Source organism: Sander vitreus, chromosome 5 (genome assembly GCF_031162955.1).
Source record: "Sander vitreus isolate 19-12246 chromosome 5, sanVit1, whole genome shotgun sequence".
Classification (NCBI taxonomy): Eukaryota; Metazoa; Chordata; class Actinopteri; order Perciformes; family Percidae; genus Sander; species Sander vitreus.
In genome coordinates this window covers 10,009,681-10,026,504 of record NC_135859.1, presented here as the reverse complement: position 1 = coordinate 10,026,504, position 16,824 = coordinate 10,009,681, and the positions used below count along the sequence as shown (strand labels likewise).

Genomic DNA, 16,824 nt, shown 5'->3' with positions numbered 1-16,824 from the left:
CTGCCACTAGGGGTCTATCAATCAAAACAATGGATGTAAACACGGACTTTTGGTGACGTTGTGACGTGGCATGGGATTATGGGAGTTGTAGTTTCATTGTTTAACACAATTGCCGATTAAAATAAATCTGTTCACGGATAGGTTTTATTACAGTTTTATCCACGTTGTGTTTAGTAATGTTCAGTAACGTTTATTCATCTCATTCTGACAAAATAGCTGCAGTTCCCCCACGTTTTCTTGATTTTACCAGTTAGCGAGCAAGCAAGCTAATATTAACTAGCAGCTAAAACAACAATATCACTATATATTTCACGTCAGTATCACTTTTTTGGATGTTTTCAGCACCGGGGGTTTGTTGTAACGTTACTCAACACCACTGAGAGACTTACTTCACGGCTGGGGCTGGCCACCGAGTATCTTCTGGGCTGGCCGAGCCTCGGCTCCGGAGATACTCTGCAGCCGTGGATACGTTTACATCCATGGGATGGCTGGCGGGTGTCGCTGCCGGAATTCTCCCCACCTTCACCTTTTTTTAAACTCGTTTTGGTGCCTAAACCTAACCGTTTTGCCGCAGGACAGTCACCATTTGTTAGTCAAACTTAACTGTAAACAAGACTGCTAAAGGCCAGCCAGACTCGGATGCCTGGGGCGATATGGTCTGTTTCCCCGACGGATCGCTCTGCAGTTTTAGGAGTAAATGGAATGCTGGTCTTTCTAGTGATGTTATGATATTTACTTGGTGAAAATTGGGCTATATAATGCAGACAAAAGCAAATATAACAATATTTTTCACAGGATAATTCAACATAAAAAATCTAAAAATACAGATTTTTGCCTATTTCCCTTTACCAAAGGGTAAAGCTTATAACAGAAGAACTGCAAGGCCAAAATGCATGTATGAGGCTTCATTTGAAACCTAAATTCTTCTAATTTCTGAAAATGTGCTTGATTAGTATGTGATTTAAACACAATATACTACAGCAGTTCAAACATAGTTCAAAATAGTTATTTTGGTCCCCGTCTAAAGAAAATTTAATTTTTGAACAATAATAACTTTAACATAACATATTTTGTGCCACACAATGCAGAACACAACACATGCTTTCCTCACCTTGTCAACAATACCTGTATAAAGTTCCAAAAATCATGTTATGGGGATATTTCTCATACTGTGGTGTTGGGCCTATTTATCGCATACCAGGGATCATGGATCAGTTTCAATACATCAAAATACTTGAAGAGGTCATGTTGCCTTATGCTGAAGAGGAAATGCCTTTGAAATGGGTCTTTCAACAAGACAATGACCCAAAACACACCAGTAAGCGAGCAAAGTCTTGGTTCCAGATGAACAAGATTAATGTTATGGAGTGGCCAGCCCAATCCCCAGACCTCAATCCCATAGAAAACTTCTGGGGTGACATCAAAAATGCTGTTTCTGAGGCAAAACCTAGTAATGCAGAGGAATTGTGGAATGTAGTTCAATCGTCCTGGCCTGGAATACCTGTTCACAGGTGCCCGAAGTTGGTCGACTCCATGCAACACAGATGTGAAGCAGTTCTCAGAAATAATGGTTATGCAACTAAATATTAGTGCAGTGATTCAAAGTAAAGCAAACCCTTGAGACATTTTTCAGTTTATACAGTAAATGTTTGAGTTTGTAAAGAAAAATGCAAATACTGCTATTTTTTTTAACAGCCTAATATTCCTTTTTCTTCACTTTCTGTAAAGGTATAACACAAACTTGATCAATTTTGGTCATGTTTTGATTTGGAATTGAATGTGCAGTGTTCCGATTGCATTGATATTATGGAATTAAAAGCTATTCTAAGGATTTTGAGCATTATTCACTTTTTTAAACACACTGCTATTATTCTGAACACAACTGTATGTGACTGCTGGATCAGGGAGCGCTTGCTGGACGTCGGGGGGTGCCCCGGGGTGAAAACTAGGCAGCAACCTGAAGAAAACAAACAACATGGTGTAGGGCATGGAGAAATATATTATTTCAGTCAGAACAAGATCGGCAAATGAAGTTAGCAGACAATTAGCATGGACTCTACAGGACAATATTAATAACCTTGATTAATTCTTTTGAGAAAACCCTTGTGATTCTTTTGATCTATGGACACTTAGACTAGAGGAATATAAATGATAGATTATAATAATAATAGATTTGGACCCTGATTCAGCATTTAGGACAGCCTACAAGTAGGGAAGCTTCATCATTTTTTCCTTTTTTTTCTAAGATTATGAATCATGCTTTGGTGCTTATGATTTAAATAAAATGAACTGAATGATTGAATTGCAGCGAATTTAACCAATCTAACGTGCATGTCATATTGTACAGCATGTCCATATTGACAAAAGTTTTGAACTTTTGTGTTTTAAAGCTTATTATATATATATATGTATATATATATATATATATATATATATATTATTATTATTATTATTATTATTATTATAAAGAACAATTACAACATGACTAAAGCTAAAAGTATTTTACACGATCCCAGGGTTCTCAAATGCTCTGTGAACTGGAACTTTGGTATACATAAAATAATAACTAATTCACAATGCTATACACGGCACAGACACAATTTACTGTGCATTTATTATTAAATGAAACATTTGTTTTAATGAGTTATTACCCTACTCCAACTTAAAGAAAATGCTTCTGATAAAATAGGCCAACTTCACATTAAAGGAATAATGTAGGATGGTTGCTTGACATTATCAAATGCTTCTCTCACAGTTGGCCTGCAGCAGTTTTAATCCAGCTCTGCAAAGTTGCAAATCTTTTAGCTGCTTCTTTTTTTTTAAATACAAAGTTTATTACATTTACCAACTGGGACATTAATTTATCATCTAATAACAAAATAAGGCGCCTTTCACTAACGTCACATCTGATTGTTGGTTGAAAACTCACGTATCATAGTGACTGTAAACAACGTATAACCTAGCATGATTCAAGAGCCCAAACCATCACATCCCTGTCTCTTCTCTACAGAACACACTAATGTAACGTAACGTAGCTACGTTAGCCTGCTGCTGCAATATGCGTTATGTCATTAGCTTTGGTTGATAACATAGCATTTTACCTTAATATAAGGCAATGCTGCGCGACGTGATGCAAATGTTAAAAGCTGAAGCTGCACATTATTCAAAGCTCAAGTGGATTTTTTTGGTTACTATTCACAGGGCATTTGTCATAATCTCCATAACGTTAAAAACTCGCGTGAAGGCAGAAGGGCTTGGCTTTCCCTCTTTCATTTGCGGTGCTTCGTGTGTGAGAATATAAACGAAGTCACGCTACAGGGGGCAGAGGGCATCGCTGAGGGCAAGATTGGATGATATAGCGATTTCATTTGATTTAACTTTAGTAATCATGGGCGTATTATCGTATTAATGCAGCCACAACAGCAAAAAGAAAGAAAAGTTTATTTAGGATCTTTCACCAGAGGGGCAACTAAGCCAATCAGGGCAAACGGGCCGTTGCCCGGGCAACAATAGCCCGTACCTGTGCACGTCCCTGCTGAGTTGTAGTTTAAATGTGTACAGCCAGGGATTTAATCGGGCTTGAGTCCATACAGTTAATGGGTACAGCTACGGAGATTAGCAACGATTAGCAACGATTAGCAACGATTAGCAACGATTAGCTCCGTAAGTGGTTAGCTCCGTTATAAAGATATGGAGCGGAGGAGTCTGCCACGGACAGGGGTAACAACCAGACTCTGATAAATTATGTTCAGGGAGCTTTCATAGCGGCGTGGGCGCGTTGTTTCTATGGTTTTATTAGTACAGGTAATCCCATTGCAAGACCACCAGCAGCATGTTACTACTAAAGTAACAATAGCCTCTCTGAGCAAGTGCAACGTTGACGCTGTTATGCACGCAGCACGCAACTTCACGAGGGGGAGGGGCTGGAGCAGTGGCGGCTCCTGAAAAAATCTCAGGGGGGGGCAATTTTTCTGATAATGATTAAGGTGACCCATTCAATGGGTACATTAAGCAAGACAATACTAATTACTTACTTAATTAGTTACTAGATGATTAACTCATACAGTGATACCTTTTGTGTCCACTAGATAGCAACACACAACAGAAAGATTTCCCCTCTAGCTACATAAGTTACAGGTGGAAAGCTATGTAAGAAATTAGCATCCAGGAGCCTTCATAAGCAAAAATGACATGGCTCCACAATGAATTATTCCACTTATTCATTACTTACATTAATCCAATGTTGTGTGATGTATAATAGCTAAACAGGACACATTTTTAAAAAGATATGTCCAGGAACAACATAAAGACAGCATATAAGTCAATACCAGAAGCATTTATTGACTGATCTCGAAAGTATTGGCTTACAAAAGCAAAATAAGTTATCACAGTGGTATATAGAAATACAAATAATCAAGGGTGTTATTTCACATTCCTCAACACTGCATAAACAATCTGCATTTCCATAAACAAATGAAATATGTAATCAGCTGAAAATACAGCATCTTGGTATTTGTTCAGATTGCAGGATCAGCAAGAGCTTTAACCACCTTTACAACATTCCAAAGGTAGTGCAGCCTAATAATCTTTTAGATTAAAGGGAAGTGCACACTTTAAACAATAAATAATAACAGCATGGCAATAACAAGTAGACAAATTGTTGAGAGAAGTGGATCTTTAGAACTACATTTTCTGGAATGTAGGATATCACCAATGTGCTACTTAATAAAAGCAAAGTAACATCCCAAATAAGTGAATGAACAAGTGAGGCTTGACCTAGTGTGGTCTGTGCATCTTGGCTTTACACATTGAAGACCAAACCACAACGATGAGGTGCTGCTAACTTTAACTAAAAAATTCTGATATACACATTAATTACTTACTTCAAAAAGGCCTCATGGTTGAATTGGAAATATGTGCACCAGAGAATAATTCACAACAAGCGAGCAGGAGCTTTTGATAGAGGCTACTGAAAACATTGATGCAAGTTATTGGTATTAAGAAATTTGTATAGACTTTCATATTCTGCCCTCTTGTATAGATTTATGAAAATGAACATGAATAGTGATAGACATTTTGCCTGAAAACAGCATTTGAAAATAATTTCTAGAAAGGTAAACACAGCTATTTGTATGGCTTTGTAAATATGAACAACCATATTCTGGCCAATTGTATAGATTTGTAAAAATGAACAACCATATTCTAGCCATTTGTATATATTAGTAAAAATGAACAACCATATTCTGGCCAATTGCATAGATTTGTAAAAAATAAACAACCATATTCTGGCCATTTGTATAGATTTGTAAAAATGAACATGAACAGAATCTTTTTTTAATGAATGAAAAATAACTATTTAAAACAACATCAACTGTGAACTGATTTGAGGTGTGTGTGTGTGTGTGTGTGTGTGTGTGTGCGTTAAAGAGAGACAGACAGACAAACAGGGAGAGAGAGAGAGAGAGAGAGAGAGAGAGAGAGAGAGAGAGAGAGAGAGAGAGGCTACATTACTTGTACTGAAACTGTGCTCTTCTCTCTTTCAATGTAGCAAAGGCGGTCAATAACTTTCTCATTGAAATCAGGCATGTTGAAGACTAGTTCCCTCTCCATGGAAAGCATGGCCAGTGCATTCAGATGTTAGTACAAAGATTTCAGTATACCCACTTAAAATGGGCAGGGATGCATAAAGTCTTTAGTGTTTAAGTTAGCCTTTGTGTCTCACCTAGCCTGGATGTTCAGCACAGTATACAGTATACTCAGTATATCAAGTAAGCTAGATTACACCACTGGCCATATATAATGAGAAGAATTTCTAACACAAATGCAGTCTCCTTTCATGCATACATTTTCAAATGACAAAGCTCTGCTTTGAGAACGATCAAATTATATTGTTTAATCTTACCTTATGGCCTGCACACTGCTTGTGAAGCTGTCGAGGGCACGTTTGATGAAGACAGCATCGATGTCCTTCTTCTGGAGATTCTGGTACAGGATATTGACGTGGGGCATGATTTTGTGAAAAAGCCACAGGAAAGAAATCTTCATCATGTAGCATCCTCACGTAGCCAGATGCCTCTCTCACAGGTCAAATAAACCCAATGAACCCATCCTGATGGCTTCAAAACATTCTATGAGGTTGTCTCGATTCTCGTAGACAGTGTTCACGACTCTGCTGTTGAAGTTCCACCGTGTGGATGAAGCTCTGGGCAGTCTTCGTGCAACAGTCCAGTAAATAATGCTGGTCTGTTTGGGTGACCGGGAAAAAAAAGTTGCAATCCCGCTCAGATCGGAAAAGAAAATATTCACTTTTTTGATGCGAGAAGTAGCTTGCTGCATGATCAAATTCAGCTGATGCGCATAGCAATGCACAAAATGGGCATTCTTGAAATGCTCATGCACCTTTTGCTACACTCCAGCCTTCTCTTCCCTCATCACACTGGCTCCATCGTAAGCTTGCGCAATGACTTTCTCGTCATCTGCAAAAAGACCGTTCAGTCTCTCTAAAAGATGATTCCGAGATGAGCAGAAACTCAAAAAAGCGTTACTGCACGTTATGGTTGCTACCGATGTACCTCAGCACAAGCACCAGCTGTGTCTGTGTGGGTATGTCCGTGGTCTCGTCAGCTTGGATGGCTACATAGTTCGCCAACTTCACCTCCTCCACAATATGTTCTCTCACAACCACTAGCATACGCTCCAGTAGCTTGTTTTGAACTGTCTTGATGTGCCCTTGAAAACTTTAGCATTTTTATGATGCTCATCAAACACCTCATCTAACTGTGCCACAAAGTTGACCAGTCCAAGAAAAATACTAGGGTTGGTGGAGCCCTCAGTTTTATCTTTGCTTCCCAAAGCTAATTCAAACACTCGCAAAACTTCACACACTGGATTAGCCGGTTGAGGATGTGGCGGTTCTTGCTCACCTCATTGTTGTGGTGACGGACAGCAGCCTGCTAGCTAGGTTATTTGTTCGTATCAATTTTTGGAAAATCCTCGGGTGTAGGATTTCCACCCCCTTAGTAGAAACCTGTTGAATGTTTAAATTTGGTCAGGGAGGTCCTAATTGTTTCGTTGCCAATTTATCGTGATTCGTTTGCAGACTAAAAGGAACTTCTTTCAAACAGACAATCGAGTTGCACTGAACGCTAGCCATCTTGACAGTAGTATGTGAATTGATTGAAGCTGCTCTTTTCTTAGTTACGTATGACGAAAGCGCGTAAGTGCAAGCCTTCCCAGAACCCATAGAGATTGTATTGAAAGCTCTGATATTTGAAAAAAAATTATTTTACATGAGAGTCTATGAGAGACTTCTGGGGTCAAACGTCTAGATTAGAACACTGATAATGACTGTTGCCATGACAGAATTGGCCGTTTGGCAGTGCGTCGCCCATATCGCCCTAATGAACACACCGCCCCTGGAGGCAGCTGGCGTTGTAAAAAATACACCGTTGTTCGGAAAGAAAATTGAATTCGGATTTTATCTACCTGGGCGAATCTCAATTTACCTGGGAGGTGCGCCCAAGTAGAACCTATGTATGGAAAACACTGTTACAGTTAGAAAACCAGTAATGCTGCGTTACTGCCTTACCAGAATGTGATATGTTTTTTGTCCTAGGTAGGCTTTCTTATATAATGACGTGTACGCTTGGCCAAATTTAGAGTGCGGCAGAGTTTGGACTGAGTTCTAAAGGAGCAGGCTAAAAAGGTTATGCGTTTTTTTTAGTGTGTGTTTTTTTTTTTTGGGGGAGGGGGGGGGGGACGCCAAAGTAATATAGTAATATAAAGAGTAACATACCATTACTTTTGATACTAAGTAATAAGTAATGTAATATTATTACTTTTTTACGAAAGTAATACGTAAAAAGAGACATAAATTGCCCAACATTGCCCTTGATATCTAGATTTTCTATCAAACGTTTGCAGTGTTGTGCAGATGGCTTTTTCTCCATCTCTAAAACGGTACTTCAGAGTTAAAGCACCGTGTCAGAAATATTTTTCTTTTGTTTGGGAAAGGTCAATAAAAGGAAACCAAAGTTGACTGTTGGTAGGAAACCAGCAACAAACAGCTAACGTTTCACGTCTAAATCACATGCTTTGTTGACCCATCTATCTATCCAGCCAAACATTCTCCCTAAGATTATCCCACATAAACAAAGTAAGAAAAGTGTTGGGATATTTCATATTACAGATTACTCTCTGTGCTGTTTTGACTGTGCTCTCTTCAATGGTTTAAAGTGGGCTTTTGACTTGCTAAACCAGTACCAATTTTGCAGTTAATGTGTCAGTGTCCGTTTTCTATTTGCATGTCAAACTAAGAGGTATTCAATATTCCCTCCCAGAATTTAATGAAAATCTACACTCTCCACCCACACTTATGACATTCTTTAGGGGTAGGCTTTTTAAGGCAGGGTGACCCATAACACCTATTCACTGGTAATGGTCTAAGGTAGCTACCCTAAAATTAATATTAATTTAATTAAATAAAATTAATTAGAAAATGTTATTTTGGAGCTGAAATATATTCTAATGTTCAATAAACTTGCAGTTTTACTAGATGTTTTTGTGCTGCAGTCAGAGAGGAACTACCAGTGTATGTGATTATAACAGAGACGCATTTGAAAATCAGTACTATACATTTCTATTAGTGACGACTCATGTGAAACTAGCTGAATTTGTGCTGATGAGGTACAGTATCCCCCTCCATCTAGCAATGTAAGGGGCTTAAAATGAGCACATACTGCACATATTGCTTGGCCTAACGATGATTACTGAAGCTGCTTTGCCATTGTTGGCTTTTACACTTAAAACATCAGAAGCCATAGTGATATTCTTATTGAAGGTTAGTCTAAGTAGCTGCGGTCAGGGCCTGAAACCATCTACATGCAGAGTGAAATGCCACATTAATGAATGCAGAAATTAAATTATCTTGTGTGTTTTCAGTGAGTGGACAAAATATTTGTATCAAATACAGAATAAAAGCCTGTGGCCTTCATACACTTCCCAAGGATACTAAATGACACATGCTTTCTCCAAATGTTATTATACTGTGCTGCTGAATTACAATCTCACTTCTCACCTTGTTAGTGAAAGTAGGTGTTAACAGAGAAAACAATGCCTGCACTCTAATAATAACTTTTAACTAGTCAAAGATATAGAAAACAGTTTTTTCAGTGGATTCAAATGAGGAATTGAACTGAGATATGCAACTAAACATATTTATCATCGCGGAAAAAAAGGTCCTTCACAATTTATGAAACCCATGAAAACACTGTGACCTCTTTATTATTCATAGATGTTAACCCAACCAAGTTTGGACATTTGATCTTCTGGAGGCCAAACCTCACAATTTTTTTTAGTTTTTTCCTGTTTAGTTTTATGAAAATAAGGATCTGAAAAGCAAGGTGTTTGTTTAATAGACAAATAAGAAACACATACGTTTTTCTTCACTAGTCTTCTTAAAAGTCTTAAAATCTTTGGAGAGGAAAGATTACAAGGCCAACCAAACTGAATTTCAGAATATCCTCTGCTAACTACCAAAGTCTAAGTAGGTCTATGGAAGCATATGACCATTTAAACATTTCTAACCTGCAGTGGCAGCGAAGGTAAATCCATTGAATGCATCCGTTTCCGTGTATTGTTTCTGTGGTTTGAAGACCAGCAGAGTTGTGGTTGGATGTTTAGTTGTAATGTCAGGTGAGCCACCTACATTTTTGTTATCAGATCTTGCACTCCATTTGTTGGAAGTATTAATTAATAATGAATTAGAAGAAACCACTGCAGCTGAGTAGTTGATTCACTTACATTACCATCATTTAAGCATGTCAAACTAAACAAGCACATGCTAAAAATCCCAGGTTCCTGCATATATTTTTCCTGGGAAAATTGAGTACATTCTGACAAGGATCAAACAACTGCCATTTCAGTTCTTCGTGTCCAACACTAGCTGTGACACCTCTATTATGTATCATATCAAATCATCAGATGGCTGCACAACCTTATCCTTATGTTACATGTTAGCATTGCTGGAAGAAGGCCACAACACTTTATCTTACCAGTGTTGAGGTCCTTATACTCCTGGGAAAAGTGCTCATTCTGGTGCACCCATTCCCCGTTGCATTTGAAGAATATCTGTAAGGCGGGTGCGGCTCGACAGCGCAGCTTAATGGGGTTGCTCTTGACGATGTAGGCGTCCTCTGGCTCCTGGATGAAGTGTGGCAAGGTGCCCTGCACTGAGGGAAGTGCATCAGGCTGAGCATCACCGGTGGCACCTGCAAACCAACACCTTGGTTATCATCCCACATCTGTCTTAGATGAAGGCAGAAACAAAGGCAAGCCAAATACCTTTCAGTTAGATACACAATTTAGCAGTGAAACTACTTTCAACTGCATTTTCTTTTACAAACAACAGTATAACAGCAACTGCTTTCAAATTTGAAATGATTGCTCAGTGGACAATGTTTTGAATTCAAAAGTGAATATATTATACTTTCTAGAAAGGCAAAGGACACACTGCAAAACTATTCTCTTCAGAGCAATTTGCAGATGAATGAAATCAGAGAGGATCAAGTAGCGAGGAATAAGGAGGGACTGATTACCTAAATTCTGGCTGTGGACTCGGAATACATCCTATCTCAGCCACAAGGCCCGGATTTTGGTCCACACATAAACAGCCTTTGTGCTGTCGCCAACGTGCCACCGTGTCTTAAACGACAATTCACAGCAGGTTACCCCCTTTCTTCATCAGTGGTGTAGTCTACATGATACGCAGGTATACGCCGTATACCCACTAGGAAAGGTCAAGGATTTCCATATACCCACTTACAAAAGCCTGAGGATAGGTAACGATGATTGTTTTGTGACATAACTATCACACTTTCATTCATAAATTCACCCATCTGTGTTGTGAGTCATTTAGGAACAACAACACAGTTGCTTGGCGGTCATTCTCCGTGCAAATTTAAAATTAACTAAAGTGAATCACTATAGAATATAGGACATATAAAACAAAAGCGAACTTCAACTACACTCTTTCAGCCGGCCAATGAAGCTACTGCCATTTCAGGTGACACTGCAGCAGACGTTAATGTTCAGAAAATATTGAAAATGAGCCAGATGAGGCTGATGCTATACGCAGTATCGATACAAAATGCGCATCGGGTGTCACTCTGGGACGTGTCGCTCTGGGATGTGTCGCTCTGGGATGGGCAAGAATGAAGCTGGGAGGGAGAAATCACAGTATACTCACTACAAAAAACTAGACTACACCACTGCCCAGTATCCTTCTCAGAATTACACCTTAGTCCCATCAAGGCAGCTGCAGCTAAGCTATTCAGTGCCGTAAAAGCCCATGAAAGCTATTATGCCCCACCATCAAATCCAATTCTCTCCCCTGAAATCAAATCGGTCCTCTCACCAACTCTCTCAATCAATGTTGTCCTTGTTAAATGGCTAAATGAATGGATGCAGGTGTAAAGAGAGGCCACATATAAAACAAACAGGCAGGAAGGTGAATGAATGTAAATAATATGCTGACATTACCTACTGCAGAACAGGTAGATGGCTTTAACATTTTGCTACTAGACACACTTCCTTTAGCTATTCATACGTCCATTATACCCTGTTTCCTTTGTGTTCAATTCTTCCTGAATAATGAAAAAAGCAAGGCACTAACAGGGCTGCTGCTGATGTAATCTGATAAAATCCTCCATTAGTTGGCATGATAAATTACATTATATGTTAGGTATGATATGTAGGATTTTCCTAAAAAATAATGTATAGACTAATACAAAAGTAATTCCTCTCAATTATCACGTTTGACCCACTGAGTGTGTCTGTGCAGAGACCCCGCCCTCTGCGGTGGCAAAAAATACGACCCAAAGGAGAGTTTTCCCTCATCATAGCTAAACGTAACGATTGCAGTTTTAAACAAATCGTTAATGTTGCGAAACGGTCAAAGTTTGGTTAGGTTTAGGCACAAAAACTAAATGGTTTAGGTTTAAGCAACACAACTACTTAGAAAAAGGTTATGGTTTGGGTTGAAACCATTACATTTGTTAGAATTCTTAACTTCCGGTTACGCACATGACACAGAGCGTGACGCAGTTTAACAAAAACTTTGTTTACTTTTATTTTCAAACAGGACATGATTATTGATTGATTGTTGTCATGCTATTGTTGATTCTGTGTAATAAGAGCTGTCTCTTTTGTGTCTATGAAGTGCAGGTTCTGTTTGTGTCTGCATATTTTTCACTGCTTTTATTGTTGATTGTATTTTCAATGCTTTTATTCTTAACGTCTTGTGCTTTTAACTATTGCCCACCCGGGGACTACAGATGAAAATCTGCCTTTCTGGCTAGCTCTGGCCTATTTCAGGAATGTTATTAATATGTCACTGTCAAATAAAGTAATAATAATAAACTAAATTATTCTGATAAAATCTTCATTAGGTGATATATGTAAAAATGTTATGTTTAAAAATAAACTTTTTTTTTTTTTCATTGGTTGCATGCTGAAAGATTTTGCTGTAAAAGCAGGTATATGACATGGAACAGTATTGTCCATATATCACCATGTGGAGGCAAGCTACTATGCCAGCTGCAAGCTGTTTTCCCCACACACTGAGGTTGTCTTTATCTCAGCTCTTTGCTGTATAAATTAAAGCATAATCTGCATCAAATATTTCTTTTTGTCTTTCTTTTTTACAATGAACAGTTTATTATGACACCTGGCAGGTAATTAGCATTCTCATATTTAGGCAAACTTGAATTCTCAAAGAATGTAAGAACTTTGTGTAACCTGGTGCAACATGTGCCTTGTTAACACATATCTGTGGGAGAGCTATTTTCAAAGGAACATCGGTGGTGCCTGTCTGGGCTGTGACTCCAGCAGACTTTGGAGGCATTTTTTCCAAAAGAGCAACGTTTGTCTTCCTAACGCACACTAATAAGAAAACCAAAACAACACTTACATGTGCTGCATTATGCATCACGTTTTAACAGATATTTAGATCTCAGTATATCATTCAGTATATCACGTTGAATTTCAATTTTGCTATATAAATATATAAGTGGAATACTTACAAGCAGTGTGGATAAATAATGGCTACTATTAACTGAAATGCAATTTGAAAAAAACAATGAGCATTAAATCTCCTTGACAGTGACAGTACACAAATTATCCTCTTCCAGTTCACAGGGTTTGGGTTGGTGGTTGATTACAGAACAGGCCAAGAAAATAACATTCACACAATGGTCCCTGTCTTTTTTATGTTATAATTTTACTGTATGTTGGATTATATACTTCTCCGTGGATTAGGAAGTTTTTGAACTAGCTAGATTAATAAAATTTATGCAACCTGTGATGAGGGGTTACAAGTAGACATTGCTTAATTTTAAGGGGTCAAGTCAAAGAGTTTGGGAACCACTGTGCAATGGGCTTCACAATCACCAGACCACAAATCAGTTGAACACCTATGGGAGGTTTTAAAGCGTTAAAAAGACAGGTATCCCCACCACCATCATCAACCACCACCATCATCAAAAAACCAAGTGACGAAACATCTTTTGGGAGAATGCTATTCATTCTACTTACATTTTCACCCAATGGTGTTTACAGTATATACTGTATGTAATACATTGTATTAACCCAATCAATTCTTTTTTAATGAGTTGTCATACCTTGAGACTCCAATTTTTTTGCAATGTCATCCTCATTTTAAGATACCAAAAGCTTTAGATTCATGTCAATCTAATCTTTAGAGGATTACTGTCCAGTAAATTTGAAAAACAGGCGCCACCAGTAACCAGTCTTTTTTGTTTTATAAAATATGTTTTGTCAAACCTCTTTTTTGTCTTTAGCCTGTTAATTACCGACGTCAGAAACAGAAGCATGAATGCCAGTGCTGACTACAGATCAATAAAAGAGTTTTTTTTTTGCTTTCACAAATGTATATGGAAGCCTGCTAATAACACTGAAATTGTTCAACGAGAAATAAACGCTGCTTCAACATAACTTAAAGCACTAACACATTTAATGATTGGGGCATGTAATTCTCCTCCATCCAACACCGCCCTCCCCATTGAGCATCCTTACTCTAATAAGCTAATGATATGCTATGCTATGATGAATAAAGTAACCCAACGCCACTGAGCCAAAACGGGCCTCTCCTTTCACTCTTTATCACACTGCACAACAACTAATGATGTGCCATGTCCTTTTCTCTGAATGTTTAAACATTCAGCACATTCAAAGGTAGCAGATAATTGGAACAAGGTGACAATCCACGCTCCATAAACCTGGAGCCATAGCGTTCGCTGCTCCACTCGTGATGGATGCTCATAAATATCAGCCTTAATGAAGGAAATGACTGTGCCACCAATAAGTCAGTCATTTCCTCATTACGCTGGTTAATTTTAACACGGCCTCTAAAATGCTCTCTCATCCTATCTGCTGCCAGTCACAGGTTTCCACCTGACTTAACATGAGGCTCAGTGCAGGGGACCTGCAGCTGATGAATGCCCTGGGTATCAATATGCATACAGGGACAAAGATTACATGGCGGTGGTACTGTTGGCTCAGGCAAGCTGACAATGCCTGGGAGCCAGGGGACGATGTTGAACAAAAAACAGATTAAAATCAACACCCTCTAAGAGACATGCCAGGCAATATGCACTACATGGCCTGTTTGGATATGCAAGGAAGGATTGAGACAGTGCAGATTGAGACAGTGCAGATTTCAATGGTGGCGTGTACAGTCAGAGCAGCTTTGGACTTTTGGAATATTGACTGCAAAACCATTCCTTAGGAAACAAGCTCTTCAAGTGGGCCTTAGAGGCTGCTATGTTCATTACATCCCACAATACAAAGGTGTTGGACCACAAACAACATATTGACAAGTTTGTGAAGTTGAATCTGAGGTCATGGGGTTCTTCATTTAAATATGCTCAGCCAATCTCTATGCAAAACTGCATGTCATGATGGTGTAGTGGTGGAAAAACTACACAACTGATCTCAGACAAGGTCCTGTACTGATAAGTTGACCAGTTTCCCCAGTTATTGGATACTGCTCTAAGGTGCTCAAACTTCAAGGTCATCTTGATTTTGATACAATAAAAAAGAAAAACATCTGAAGCAGCAATAGAAACTGGGACTTTTCTCAAAGAGGTTGGAACCAGGCGACCCATTGTGACAGATTCTGCATCATCTCAGGGCTGTCTGCCTCAGATCTCAAAAATGTGTTTAGACAGTCCAGTTGGTGCAAAAAAATTTTGCACAAGGCTTTAGATGTTTTGTGTGAAAAGTTTGCATTTTGGTGAGAAGTGTTCAAAAGGGAAGGAGTTCGCAAACGTTTGTACAGATATTAATGGTCCCCAGAGGACGAATCCTAATCACAATGATGTTCCTCTGAGGCCATCAGATTTTTTTAATGAACTGTCACGACAACTGTTGGATAGATAGACACGTTCCTTACATGATGAACGGCAGTGTGCCGGTGCAGAATTAAACACCAATGTATTAAACTGCCAATCAGATACATTTACTTGTTAATTGAAGGTGCCAGAACATAGTTCTGGACTGTTCCAGCCCACTTCAACCCCTTCTTCAAACACAGGCCCTGGTAAAGGATTTGACAAAAGTGAGGAAACTAACTAATCCCCAGTTAGAGGAAAGGTGAGAAAACAACCATAGTTTTTTTCTTTTTTGAAAGAAGAATTTAAGGAGTAAATTAAACAACTGACCAATGCCTATGGAGATGTTTTGATTGTTTTTCAAAAGGTAAAAATAACTTTTCTACTTTTGTTTTGAAGTGAGAAAGACGAGATCTTCATGGCAATCCGAAATGAAATGGAGTCAACAACAACAACAAAGGCCATAAAGGCTTCACAAAAATTAAACTGTCTAAAGCTTCTCTGGCTTCTCTGGGACAATCTAGTCCAGATTTGTCTACATATCATGGTTTTTGATCTAGACCTTTTTTGTAAAGCCATGAAATCTCCCATTTTTTCATTTTCCCAAATAAAATAAATATTTCACAAATCTGCCTGTAGCAAGGGCTCGACAGTAATGGTTGCCCTTGGCAACCAGACTGAGTCAATTGGCAACCATTTCGTGGCCTCTGGTTGCCCTTTTGGCAACCACCTGTTCAATATTTGTGTTTTTCTTAATATATAAAAACAAGTCAAAACTTACAATACTGGAAAATCTTATTTCAAAAGAAGTAACTATTTTATTTGGATGTTTGCACAATACACAATATTTCAGCTGTTGTGACACAGCTTTCCATACGCGTGTTTGCCGTGAAAAGATACAGGCAATGCAGTTTTCTGTTCTGCGTATGTTAAAATCCCGTGCTAATATGGCACCGGTGCCCGGTATCTACTGGACGGAATAGCAACGCGGATTCCGGTGCCTCATTACGGTGCCATCTAAATGTCTGCGCTGCTCTCTGATGCTCCGAAACAGACGTTAGAGGCTACAGAAGCATCACTGCATGTCACGCTAGTAAACACTAATATCACGTTGGCAGCAGGTAATGTCAGCTAGTAGCTGGATTAAACACGGTTAAAATGCTGACAGCTAAACGGTGTAGTGTGACTGTATTTCACTGTAGAGGATTCCAACAGCAGGACGTACAACAGTCTGCCGCTAAAGCTATGAGCAAAAAGACACAAACTAGTACTGGTCACTGCTGTTGTCGGAAAAACAAAACAGACAGGACTTAATGTTGCGTTTAATGAACCTTGTGGTGCATTCAAAGTTATTGTAAAATACCCTTTTCTCATCTGTTTTTCTCTTTTAACAGCAATATTGCTGGTGAAAGAAGTA

At 38.7% G+C, this 16,824-nt stretch overlaps 1 protein-coding gene across 3 annotated transcripts in view; it reads right to left on the bottom strand.

Annotated features, from left to right (window-relative positions):
• The window catches only part of LOC144518011 (netrin receptor UNC5D-like), a 343,327-nt gene that overhangs the window by 172,250 nt on the left and 154,253 nt on the right, over window positions 1-16,824 (bottom strand). For all 3 annotated transcript variants that reach the window (XM_078250348.1, XM_078250346.1, XM_078250347.1), the window contains exon 2: window positions 10,053-10,268. In XM_078250348.1, coding sequence (XP_078106474.1) covers window positions 10,053-10,268 — 216 coding nt within the window. The remainder of the gene's footprint in view (window positions 1-10,052; window positions 10,269-16,824) is intronic.